The sequence below is a fragment of the Setaria italica genome, chromosome I (assembly GCF_000263155.2).
Source record: "Setaria italica strain Yugu1 chromosome I, Setaria_italica_v2.0, whole genome shotgun sequence".
Lineage (NCBI taxonomy): Eukaryota > Viridiplantae > Streptophyta > Magnoliopsida > Poales > Poaceae > Setaria > Setaria italica.
In genome coordinates, this window is record NC_028450.1 from 20,278,770 (window position 1) to 20,292,513 (window position 13,744).

Genomic DNA, 13,744 nt, shown 5'->3' on the forward strand with positions numbered 1-13,744 from the left:
TCTTGGAGACGAGACCGCAGGGAAGGTAGTGGGGTGAGCACCAAGTGAGCTCCATCCGTTTGTGGGTTGACCCGGCATGCTATCGTCGCTTCGCGTGTGGAAGGGAGGGCCCTACCGACCTGGGCACCCCCACCGCTCCTGGTCCTGGGAATGAGGGCCCGATTCGGGGCATCGCCACCGCTCCCATCCATGGCAGGGAGGGGCCGACTTAGGGCGTTGCTCTTGGCAGTCGGCATCGAGGCCTTGCCGCAGTAGGCCACATCTCCTCCTTCAACTCTTGAAACTTATGTTCTTCAGCTGCTGCACATCGACTAGTGCGTCGTGGTGAGAGCTTATCATCTTGGACAAGAGTGTGCCCTAGAGTGGTGGATGATGTCACGCAGATGGCCTGAGCACGGATAGTCCCACGCGTGGAGGCATGGCACCTCTACGACTAGAGAGTAACCACGATGTTTGTGTTTGTGCTTGGGCGTGATGGATTGCTCGGTGGCGTGTGAACAAGGATGACAGAGAAACGGAGATAGACAGTGAGTCATGCCGGATCCAGCAGTTTCGACCATCGTTCAAATGATAACGTCGCAATCTAACAAAATGGCATACAAGGAATGGAAATACAAATTCTAATAACACTGAAGGGATGGCTAATTTTTCAATGACATATAAGGGATGAGTATAATTTCCAATGGTATATAGGAAAATTTTTTCAACATAATACCGATGCGAAGAAAAAGCTAGCACTGCAACGCCGTCATCGCGAGCTGCCTCGGCCAACCGCCCAACCGACCTCCATCCGTCGAGCACTGCACGCTAGTTTCGGTTGGAATGGCCTAAACCGCGGAAAAGAATTTTGGAATAGCGTCGGAAAAATTCTAGACTCTGTATTTACAGATTACAGCAAATTCTGATCTTACAGACATTGACGAGATTCATCTTTTTTATTTATACATGTACAAACTTGAGTTTTAAATACAAATCTAAGCAGATAGAGAATACGATGCCCTATGTTAAAAAACATTTAGAATTTTTAGGGTACTTTCATAAGTTTAGGAACATTTAATACAAAATTGATTCTCGAGATACAAAACTACATGAAAATAATATTGAATTTTTCTGAGTTATTTTCTCTTAAAATAGGATATCATATTATAAGTCAACCCATAAACTGAATATAAAATTCAACTTGTACACGAAGACAAAAGTCAACTTGTACACGAAGGAATGGAAAATACGACAATCTCGTTAAAGGGCAGACTGAACCAACCAGAATAGTTTGAAGGAGTAAATCCAGCCTAATTTTGTTGAGGGGGTAAAAGGACCATATTGACTTCACCACTTAACAGTATTTTAGCCCATCGATAAAATAGACGAAACAAGCAGGAAGATACGCCCAAACATAACCACCTTGACATACAAGAACCTACAGTCTGTAATTTCAAATGTTACAAATGCTGATAATGTGAAAATTGCAATATAAATCTCCCAACAATATATAATTTTGCATATACCAACTTATACTTCCAAGGTGGCAATTTAACACTCGTAACCATCAATTCGCTGTAAAAACTATTCACATTTCAGGTGCAAAATATACCTGTCCCAAACTACGAAAGAAGGTTGTTAATAGCCAACTTCATAGATTGCCATGCACAAAAGGTGAAGGAAAATAAAAGAACAGTGAAATTTTTCCTTGAGATGAACTTGTTCTCCAGGTTACAACACCCTTAGACCATATAAGAACCAAGTTTTCTTTTACCTACCGTCGACAAAATTGGCTTAGGCTTTAAACGTTGAACTCCCACTTGGCGGAACAGCAACAACCTTTCCTACAGCTACCGTTTTACCTGTAACATTTTCGGATAAAGTAAAGGAGAAAGACAAAGTTAGAGTAAACATGGTTTAACTTGAACAGGCAGCACAGTATGAAACTCGCCGATTTGCTTAGAAGCAACTATAGAATACTCTGTAAATCACTTAACAGCAGATACTAGTGCAGAACAGTAGACACAGCTCTATTATTCCTAGTGTAAATACCTGTGCTTGCAATATGCTAACTGATAAACAATTAATATCAAATACAGGTGCACCCTAACTGCAAAATCATATGTAACTTTATATCTAAAAATAGCAATATACTTCATAGATAACTTTGCACATGCACGTTAACATGGATTGTCTAAAGAAAACTCGAATATGGACAAAATAGGAAAAACCCAACTCCTAGAAGGCAAAAATGTAGTGTACTAGTGTTGCCATATACTTTTAGTAATCTCTTCATGAAAACAAACATCCGCAATGTAGCAAAGCACTTAACCACAAGCTATCACATAGAAGCCATATTCATATACTTTATGCCCAGATTAAGAAAATTTTGTTAGTGGAAGATTCGTTTAAAAAAAATTCAAACATACCAATATTCAATCATATGATCTAAACTTTAAAGAGAACTTATCACATGGGTGGGTTTTCAGGTTTAACGTTTGAAATTGGCAAAAGGCTAACTACTCTGGTACCATTGGAATGTTGCTGCAAATATGCTATAAGATGGGACAAATGCAAGCATCATTATTTTGGAACAATTGGGCACTTGCCTTCTGTTCGGAGTGTAAATCTTCCGAGCTGAGGAAAATCAGAGAAGTTCTCGATGCATATCAAGTTATTGACCTGATGTGAAAATGAGATAATTAGTAAAACAAAAAATGGTGAGCTTATAACAGAGGCAGTATTCTGGAATAACCTGGATGCAGCAGACAACAACAGCTCCATTCTTCACAAAAAGAGGCTTCCTCTTTGGCTTTTTCTTCTTCGGGTCAGTTTCTTTCTTCCTCTTCAGATCAATTTCCTCTATAAGCTCTACAATCTCACATTCCTCAACTACTGAGTGGATATGCAACACCGCCTTGTAGCCAGCAGTGAAAATTGCCTATAATATCACAAAATCAAAGTATTGTAAACAATTTGGACCATGTCCAGAATAAATATCAATATGGTAAAATCGAAAAACTGAAGGATTGGAACTATTTCCACTGGTTCATCAGGATAGTAAATTAAAGGCCATATCACCTATAGAACCCATGCACATTTATCTAGTGACTGCAGGAGTGTTTCCTATTGCATTGCTACTAGAAAAGAGAGTTCACTGTAGTCATACATAAACTAAGATTTTTATTTGGTGTAGACCATCCGGAACAGATAAACAGGTAACAAGACCTGGATACATACACGTATAAAGGAGCTTACAGATTCTGGAGGACAATGGATACACAAATCCTTTAATTAATGAAAAGTTAACCAAATCTGAAGTCCAAGATATGATTGATATATTCCATCTTCATTTGTCTAAAACCTACATGTGCTGTTCTTAAAGGCGGTTACCTCACCACCGACTTGGAACACTAGTACACTGGCCAGCAGATTAACTTGCCTATTTTGCTCCACATATATTGAGCCAAAGTGTGATATTCCAGACAATTGCAGACTGAACCATACTTTGCCAAATTTTTTCTAGTTTTTCCTTCTTTTTTGTTTCCATATGTTCCATATATGACCTTAAATCCAAGTCCAGATCGTCGATATTTTCCTTCCCTTTCTAACAAAAGTTATCGAGAAACAAACTATACAGAACAAAATAATTTTTTTCAATATCCTATGGCAGAGGCCTGCAAACTGCTAAAGTACAGAACCAGGAAGGAACCAGAAACTTCCTGGTCCTCTGGAACTGAAAAACCTCCAGGAACCAATGTACATTTAAGATAGTTGTCTTATTTAATAATGAAAATTTTTAACTGCTTCTTATGAGGAGCAAGTGAGACTTACATTGTCAAGCAACTCCAGTATCTGAAGCTGAGCATTAAATTCAGATACAGCACTGACAGGATTTGCTGCAAGATAAAACAGCACCCAAAAAGGTTGCCAAGTCAATTATTTTCTTTAAGCAACTTTCTGGGAAAAAAAAGACGTCCAAGGTGCTCGTAGAACCTTGTCATGGACTAAATTATTTATAAGGTATGGGGATAATAGCAGCAAGGGGATTTTATAAGGTATGGAAATAAGTAAAAAGACGGTACAAATATACCCAGTAAAATAATGCATTTAAACTAGGAAATAACACACATAATTCTAATTGTCACCTATTAAGTTCACGCAAACAGAACTTGAATTAAAACCTTTGTTGTGTATTTTACACACACTTGTGCAATTTTACTGTACCTAGTATTATCCAAAGAGTTTAGAAAGCATAAAAATGGACAACCAGTTTGAATAACCAAAGTACAGAAATGCAGAGGACATTTTTATCTGAAGGAAAATAATCCTTCCGTTTGAAGGGAGTATTAGAAAGTCACTCCATAAAAAAAATACACTTACTTATACTTGATAGCACAAAGCCAGGAGTGATGTCCTCCTCTTCAATTCCTGACAACTTGAGACGGACATTCTCACCTGGTGCAGCTTTTCTCACTTTATCCTCATCACAGTGTATGGTAAGGACTTTCACATTGACCTATTTGTAAAATAACAAGTATCCTAGGATCAGATTTCCAAAGGACATTCAAGATGCAATAGCCATTGGGACCAAATCATCAAAAAAGATATATAATACCTTGTTCGGCATCACCAACAAGTTATCGCCCTCCCTAATAGTTCCTGACTCTATTTTTCCCATCACCACAGTGCCCATTTCTTTATATTTATTAATGATGGGCACCCTGCATCATATAGGCAGCCTTGTTAGACAGCATTATTCAACCTATTCAAGCAAACAAATAAAAAATTAGCACACAAACAAAATATTTTTTATGAAAAGTTATGTCAACAGCTTACAGAAGATCTCATGCAACCAAGGTTAGGCATTACACCAGATCAGAACAAATGGTTGAATATTTTAGTCCATTTAAACCATGCTTGAAACCAAGCACATAAATCACCTAACCTTACTGGGCCTTTGGGATCCCGTAAAGGGACTTCAATGCAATCAAGAACTTCAAAAAGGCATGGACCATTCCACCAGCTACAAATGCTTTTATCCATGCGAGTCTTCATATTAGTTCCCAAAAGACCAGAAATTGGCAAGAAGTGGACATCTGAAAATAACACAAATAGGGCAGTAAGATAACAAAATACTGACTGCATGACATTTTAAATAAGGATTGCAAATTTGGTTTAGATATTTAAATAACATTGTTGGGAAAAAAACATTCAGCCATTATAGCCATGAAAGAACAATGCCTAAGTACACAATACAAAAATAAAGCTATTTACCCTTCATACGTGCTGGTTGCATAAAGCAGGAAACATCAGAAAATAAAATCATGAGCCAGATCTCATTCAAGAAAGCTCATGCATTTCTTAGTATGGACTAAGTCAAACATCTAAGTCAGAACTAAGTCAGAAGTAACCAAATAACACCACTCAGTATACTTTTGTCAACGGAATATTGCAGAAAATAGCAGACATCACATTTCAACTTTTGGTCTTAGAGGGAAGCCTCCAAAAGGGTATGTAGATATAAGGTGTCCTTACCATTTGTAGAAACAAATGGATTTTTCTATACAAGAAGAGCCCATTGAACATTACGGTTTCTAAAGATCTCAAGCAAGGTTTGGAAAAAACAACATTGTTTGTAAAAAAAAATGTCCCAAGCTCAAAGCTGTCATTGATTGATGTGGTAGCATTACCTTTCTTGACATTGTACCCTGAAGACTTAAGGAAAGGAATCATCCTGCCTTCTATTTCATCATATCTGACAAAAAGGGTAATTTGTGAATTAATACCTGATCTCTTCTATCTAAATTATAGAAATGTTACAGTTAAAAACATAATCTCTGAAAATGGTGAGAAACTGTGAAAAAGACACTTATTAAATAAATTGCACCTTTCTTTAGACCATCCAACAGTAGGATCATCCATCTTATTTATGACCACGACCAACTTAGAAACACCTAAAGTTTTTGCAAGAAGTACATGTTCACGAGTTTGGCCTCCTTTTTCATACCCAGTTTCAAATTCACCTTTCCGAGCAGATATCACCTAAGAAAAAAAAGAACATAGAGTTCACTTCACCCGGATCACAATAGCAGGTGTTATAGCGCAATAGCAGTAATGACATACTTACCAGAACACCAATGTCAGCTTGAGATGCACCACTTATCATGTTTGGAACGTAACTTTTGTGGCCCTGCCAACTCAGCAATAAATTGAATGCAACAATTATAAGAACAAAGATAAAGGAAAGCAACAGCTGCATAAACAAACCATCAGTAAGACATCAATGCATGTAAATGGAAGTACATTGTCACCACATTATAGCAGCACCTGCTGCACAGGCTAAAGAATGGCACAACTGGCTATGAAAGCAAATAGCAAGCCGACAAACAACTGTTACATAGTAATCCAAATCGAGAACACGGTGGTAATTGTGCACAGAGCTACCAACTGCAATATCCATCAAGGATTTGTCCACATGCTTCTAAATTCAGAAAGAAAATAAGAACTTCTTGCAGATCATTTTCTTGAGCCTATGCAAGATATTTAGAGCAAAAGCTCCACAATGATCATAGCCAAATATTCTTCTGTCTACATTTAAGTGTAAGCCACAACTTGGAACCATCTTATAGAAGTTAACATGAAATGTGTCTGCCCCTCCAATTAGGTTCTTTTCTTTGATGAAGCAGTACAAAGACAAGTTGTCGCAAAAGAAAAGGAAAAAATATCAAGGCGCCATGTTATCAGCTTATAGTACTGACACATATTAAGACTAATGAAGTATTTAGGATTGATGGAAGAAAATTACTGGTGCATCCAAAATTGTGAATCTTGTTGCTTCAGTCTCAAAGTAAGCTCTCCCAACTTCAACAGTCTTGCCCTGAGTAAATACAAAATAATACATAAACCTTATTAGTAAAAACCTCAAGCACCAGTATCCTTTCAAAAAGCAATATGTTTACATATATATAACATATATCAAAGAATATTACCTTTGCCCGTTCTTCCTCATTTGTGTCCATAATATATGCCATGTACCTATTATAAGAATGTCAGCATCATGCAAGAAAATATAAGCATTTGTTATACCCAAAAATGAAAATCAAGAGTGTTGTGCACGTTGTCCTCCTTCAAGCAAATAAAAGTTAAGCACATAAAAGTTACTACTCTATATTATCCAGTTAATACATCAAAAAGAGAAAAATACAACTTCAGTCCTCTGAGCAAAACATGCGCAAAATAAAGTCACACATCAACGGTGAACATTCAAACCTTCACTTAGCATTTTTCTCCAGCAAATACAATGAACATCACACAAAATTAGGTTAGAAGACAAATGGCTACGGTCAATATGAAAGTGGAGTCCTGAGCTAAGCCTTGGCTAAACCTGGGAAATCTTAATTTCATGATGCCTCTCAAATCCTCATTGCCACCATCTCACTGCAATAATTCTCACTAAGAAGAATGCCCATGTTGTGGTAATTCCACCCAGAAGGTAATGGGTTACTCCTAGTTTAATGCTCAAGATCCCCCAACTTAGCATATTGGATGTGGAACATAAGCAAGATATCTACAAGTAAAATGGCACAAAGGAAAAGGAGTGCAAGAAATAGAAAACACAAAGCTTGAGCACAACAAACATAGCCATGTTGAGAAAAAGACCACAGTGCTGAATAACAATTTCATGATAGAGAAATAATAGAATTAGTACACGTCCAAGAATTATTAAACTGACACTATGGTAACTTACAGACAATCACACACAATTATTGTGGCAACAAATTTTCTTAAAAAAAAAGAAGTCACATTCGATAAACTTAAGCTACGGAATATGGAGGACGAAGGGAGTCACATAATTACAGGTAACAATTATGAACAAAATAGAAAAATCAACGGAAGGAGAAACAAGGAAGCTCAGCACCCTTCTTGGCTTAGAAAAAAAAACAACTCAGGAAAGAATAATTATATCAAATAAGCATGGTCCTTTTCTATGGAATTTGCAAAACAAGCAACTACTAGACATCTGCAGTGAACAACTTACCAGCTCTCTCTGCTTTTGTCCTTTGCTTCCTTCTCATATTTCTGGATTGTCCGTTCATCCACTTGTCCACTTAAGAATAATATCTGACCTCCAGCTGTGGACTTGCCTGCATCTGTAACATGGAACGCAAAGACTAACTGGTTAGAACACTACTCCTTAAGTAAAACTGCATTTACAGAATGTGTTACGCCACAATAGAAGTTATGCATGTGCATGTCACAGTAATACAGACCAAATAACAGAAATATAAGCATACAATGGGACAATCTCCAGTCCTGTAGAAGAAGAAAAGAAGTGAATCTGCTGGCAATGGGATGCGTCAACTATGTATGGTACAAAAACTTTCTTGCCATGTGAAGATTTAAGAAAAATCAGCTTTCAACAGCATTATCAAACATATATCCATATGTCAACTATGTACGTAAAGCATAAAAACATCATAAATCAATGTCTAGTCATGCACAATATAAATCACTATTAGTGGTCAGCATTGAAATTGCTTTGTACCGTATCATTGAAAAGAATTTTATTTGCATGCACACTGACTTGACAGCACATTAAGGCAACACTGGACTTGAGTGGTAAGTTAGATCGAAGGACGCAAGATATATCTAACTTACCAACATGGCCGATAAACACAACATTCAAATGCCGTTTTCTATTCTGTTCCTCCTCTGTTTCCATTTGAACCCCGTCATCTAAAACATCAGAATAATAACAAATACTCATTAAATGGAATCATATACTCATATACCGAACAAACGACCACCATGTTTGGATATCCTAGCAATAATGGAGAAACAAATAAGTTTGTCCAATTGAGCCAATATTTTCAAGATTCAAGAAAACAAAATGTAGATATCATTACTTTTCTCAACTTTTTGCTTTTTACTCATACGAAAAAAAATATGAAATTTAACAAGGATGCTGTCATTTGATTAACAACTGAGTCAATGAAATATAAGACTTCAAAAGAGAAAATAAAAAAAATAAATGAAAAAAACATTCTTAAGGTAACGATAGAAACAAGAAGCAAAAGCAATGAACAAACTAATTTTTTGGCCACATCTGATTCTTCTGAAAAATTATACTGTAACATGTGGCTAATGCAAAAACTTAGCATCCATACGTACCACTAGTCTGCAGCTCCAGAGACTGAAGACTTGACTGAATTCCGTTGACATCTGAGTACATTAATGCAATTACAATATTGAAGATTGTGGAGAAGAAAAAATATGCTAGTGAATACTTAGGACAACGCAATCTGTGTGTAGCATAACTGCAAACTGCTTAAGAATGAATCAGAAAAATTAATGCACCATCCCAAAGTGACAAAATGAACCACCCCAAACTAAATCTGATTGAATGATAATAGAAACACGCAATGAGAATGTAAAGCACCCTACAAGGGTAAGGTCCTGCTTTGGTTGAGGCCTTCATGTGCCAAGTGAATATTTGGCCATGCCTAGTAATTTTGGCCTCCTAGTAATGTTGGAGACCAGTTTTGATATGGCCAAATAAATAAAAATAATGGTTGTGCAGCCGAAGCTTCTTGAGGAAAGAGGATACCAGAGATAACAATGAACTTTTTTCATGCTGTGTTTCTTGCTTGAGACTCAAAGAGAAAGAAAAACTCTTTGTAAAAGGACATCCCTAGTGCTTGAGGTGATCTACTCAATGGCTAAGTAATGAAGCTAATGAGATGGTTATTCATCTAATAGCTAAACCATCCCCGAACCATGCTAACTGCACAGCTTCCAAACCTTGTGTCCTGGCTATTGCCTCTTGGAAGCTTCTAGGGTAAGAAAGGCCAGCCAAACATGCACATCACAGGAAATACGACCTCTAGCAAGTCCATCTGTAAAGAATTATAGTTTTTCTCTGAATGCAGTGGAGACGTGACACAAATTTGGTGAGAGTGCAAGATGATGAGGACTCGGCAAGTCAGTCTAACAAGTGTCAAACTGCCCCCTCGGGTTACCATAATTTTGTATCACCGAACATCTGTGCCATTTACATCAGAAGACATGCACTGATTGGCTGATTGCACATCTCCAAGAGGTGCAATTACATCCACCAAGTGCGTTTCACAAAAATAGATTAGAAATAAATCTCATATGTTGCAGGCCAGTCCTCCACAGTAATCCTTACAATTAAGCATTCAGCACATTCACCAGTTATTCAATTTTGTGAGATTTTACTTTTACTACTTTCCCCATAAAAACACTGATGATAATATGTTCCCTTCTTCCACACTTTTTATCTTGGTTTTCTACATAAGAGGTCGAATATCCAAACAATTTGTGGTTTTCAGAAGGAAAATACAATAAAAAGCGGATCGAAAGAGTTCATATAAAAATATTCTGCATAGCATTAACATCAAACACTCATACTGGTTTTTGGTTTCTTCTAAGAAAAATTATAGCTGCTGCCATTACTGACAGTCATCCACTGTGCTGCAAGGGCAGCAGCATTGGTATCTCAGTAAGCACAACCAAATGGGCACATTTGAGATTGATTTGTTCAATGACTGGTTATACTAGGAGAGTCGTTGTTTGATCAATGTGACCGAAAAGCACAACTAGTCTAGCCTCGATAGAATTCGCTGGGCAACTTTAGGTGCTAATTATAGGGAGATCTAGTGAAATTCGCTAGGCAACTTTACGTACTAACTAAAGGAAATCCACACCCATTAGCTACCACGTATTTTTAGCAGATATGCGTACGCCTTATGAGTATCAGCAAACGCAAGGACCTAACACGTACAGGCATTGAAATTTACGACATAGCTGCATTCCTTGTACTCTACAAATTATAATCACGCAAGCACAAAACATCGACTCTCAAACGACCAAGTAGTAGTAAATCATCAAAAAACCCAGCGAAACCCACACTTCCCCACCCGATTCCGATATCGGCAGCCAACCGCACGCTCGAAGAAACACATTTCAAAACCCCAAATCGTCGCATAATTAAGCACAGTAGCGCCGTGGATCCGCACTGGGCAAGCTCGGATCCAACCGGTGAGAACAGCATTCGGTCGCAAAACGAAATCGGGGTAGATAGGGGGCATACCCTGGGCCGGAGGAGCTGAGACCGCCTCTCCAGCATCGTCCTCGGCGGCCGCAGCTGCCGGAGCCGGAGAGTGGGACTCCGCTGGCTTCTCCTCGAAATCGTCGCGCGCCGCCCAGTCGTCCGCGGCAGCTTCGGCGGCGGATGCGCGGGAGGCGATCGGCGGCGCCATCTCGGCGTCGTGTTCCATCTCTCGCGGGGCGGTTGCTTTTCTTTCCCTGTTTTTACTGGATTGGTTTTGGCTGGGGCTTCTCTCTCCTTCTTTGGTACGGAGTAGGGTTTTTGCGTGGGGGATTTGGACTCAGAATTTTTTTATTATTTTTAACTTTTTTAAATTTAATTTTAAAAATAACCTAAGTGGAAGTTTATTAGCGGCGGGTGACCCTTTTGCCGCGCCAGACCGCCAGGCGCAGCAGGAAGCCTCTGCCGCGCGACGGACCCCTGCCACGCTGGCGCGGCGCGGCGTCGAGCCAGGCGGGCGCTGACGTGGGCGGGCGCTTGACACGCCAGCCCACCTGGCGCGGCAGCGCCCTACCTTGGCACGCGCGTCGGCTCCTTCCTTTCTCCCTCCCTCCTTTCTTCTTCCTCCAGAACCGCCGCGCTCGAGCCTGTTGCCGCCGCCGCCAGCCGCCCCACCCCCAAATTCACCCAAAATCCGACAATTTCGGTGGGGGAAAGTTGAGAAAAGCGATCCCTACTTCGTGTGAAAGGTATCCCCTACTTTTTCTCGTGTTTTACCATTGCATTTGGTAGATCGGAGGATGTTTAGGTGACTTAGTGTTAGGTTGATGATTTCAATTTTGAATGAAATGCAATGTTATTTTGTGTTAGGTGATGCGTAGTTCAGATGCAATAGAGTCTCTGCCCGCGATATTGACGTGTAGAACTTATTGAATGCTTCGATTTAGGTATATATTCATCCAATTGTGTAGTGTACATGACGTGTGTATTTTTTGTTTGCAATATGTCCAATATGTGGAATGTGTGCAGTTGATATGTCGAATATGTGCAATGTGTAGTGTATATGACATGGTGAAATGTTTGTATTTTGTAGATGGATCATTTAGTTCGATTTTTTTATGGTGGTATTGTGAAACAAAATGGGGAGTTAGAGAATATGAATGAGTCAGTTGAATTCTTCGAGGGTCCTCCAAGTTTTACTGATTTAGTTGACCGTGTAATAAGGAAGTATGGATGTAGAGTGGATGAGATGAGTTTGAGAGGTTGTTTTGATTGTGGGAAAGCTAGAGCTCATTATGTTCTCATGAACTTGGCATCCGATTCAAATTGGAAGCACTATAAGGATGTAGTTCACGAAGCAAATGTTGCATGTTTGGAGGTTATAATTGAAATTATTCGTATGCCTGGCCCAAATATTGTCTTGAGGGAGGAAGTGATGGTAGTGAATCGTAATGGTACCCAGTAGTTAGAATTTTTGCATCACGTGTTAGGTGAAACAGAATATGCTTTTGACTTTGCTATTGCCGATGATGATTTTCCCAATAACACTTTTGAGAGGGATGAAGCAAATATAGATGATGATGATGTCTCTATGGGTTCCGAAGATAGTGAATTCGAGGAAGATGGGGTAGTAGGTGTCAAGGCAGAGGAGGAGTCACTATCTCAAAGTGGTGGGCATGAAAATAAGGACGAGGAGTTAGAATATGAAGAGGATGGACCGCAGTTCGACACCGCAACCGTGCATGATGTAGAAAGCATTGGTCGTATGGATAAATGTTTTTCTTACACCCAGAACGAGTTGCGGTTGTTGAAAGAACGTGATGTCGAACTGCCATCCGTTCCCAATGATAAGGACATCAGTATGGTCCACAAAGCCATATGTGAATCTAGTATGGTGAATTCTAAAGGGATACCATTTAGTGAGAGTCCAGTGATTAAGAAGAGAATAAAGTTCAAAAGTCTTGATGAGCTGAAATTTTTCTTGGCTGACTACGCAGTGAGGTTACATAGACCTTTAAGCGTAGTTCACTCTGACAAGAACTTAAGGTACAATGTGATGTGCAAGCAAGTATGCCATTGTCGTGTATGGTCTCAGCTAATATCAAGCACCGGATAATGGAGGATTTCAAATGTTGTGCAACCGCATACTTGTCGTTCGTCACAGCCGAAGCGAGTGCACGTTCAGTGCACAGCAAAATACCTTGGGCGGCCGTATCCTAGGCATTATCCGTAAAGATAGCGAGATATCGGTGCCATCCTTCGTGGAGTCCATCTTCGCATTTAGTGGGTACCGTATCAAGTATTCAAAGGCTTGGCGGGCGAAGCAACACGCCGTTGCCCTGCTTTGGGGGGACTGGAAGGAGTCGTATGCTATGGTTCCTAGGGTACTCACAGCTATGGCCTACTACAATCCCGAGGTTAAATGGTTCATTGACTCATGTCGCATGATGCATCGTGACAATGGAGTTTTGAAGCATATGCTCCAAAGGGTATTTTGGTGCTTCCCTCAATGTAGTGAGGCATTTCAACATTATCGTCCTGTGATACTTGTGGACGGTACATTCTTGACTGGAAAGTATAAGGGTACACTAATGATGGCAGTTGGTGTAGATCTAGAACAACATCTTGTGCCTCTTGCTTTTGCCTTGGCCGAGAGTGAGAATAATGAGAGTTGGTCATGGTTTATGCAAC

At 39.4% G+C, this 13,744-nt stretch overlaps 1 protein-coding gene across 2 annotated transcripts; it reads right to left on the reverse strand.

Moving 5' to 3' along the window:
- Positions 1-1,217: 1,217 nt before the first annotated feature.
- Positions 1,218-11,339, reverse strand: LOC101786486 (eukaryotic peptide chain release factor GTP-binding subunit ERF3A). 2 transcript variants are annotated; one of them, XM_004952362.4, is made up of 17 exons: positions 11,096-11,339; positions 9,154-9,204; positions 8,641-8,718; positions 8,021-8,132; positions 6,972-7,017; positions 6,788-6,859; positions 6,110-6,172; positions 5,870-6,024; positions 5,673-5,737; positions 4,928-5,078; positions 4,598-4,703; positions 4,363-4,498; positions 3,814-3,878; positions 2,735-2,920; positions 2,589-2,661; positions 1,758-1,841; positions 1,218-1,424 (listed from the first exon to the last, which is right to left on the reverse strand). In XM_004952362.4, exons 1-16 carry the CDS (start codon positions 11,280-11,282, stop codon positions 1,774-1,776), a joined length of 1,614 nt encoding a protein of 537 aa, XP_004952419.1. In that variant the 5' UTR covers positions 11,283-11,339; the 3' UTR covers positions 1,218-1,424; positions 1,758-1,773. The 2 variants fall into 2 exon arrangements, with proteins under 2 accessions (XP_004952419.1, XP_004952418.1); XM_004952361.3 differs by lacking the exon at positions 1,218-1,424 and having other exon boundaries at positions 1,453-1,841.
- Between the last annotated feature and the right edge of the window lie 2,405 nt (positions 11,340-13,744).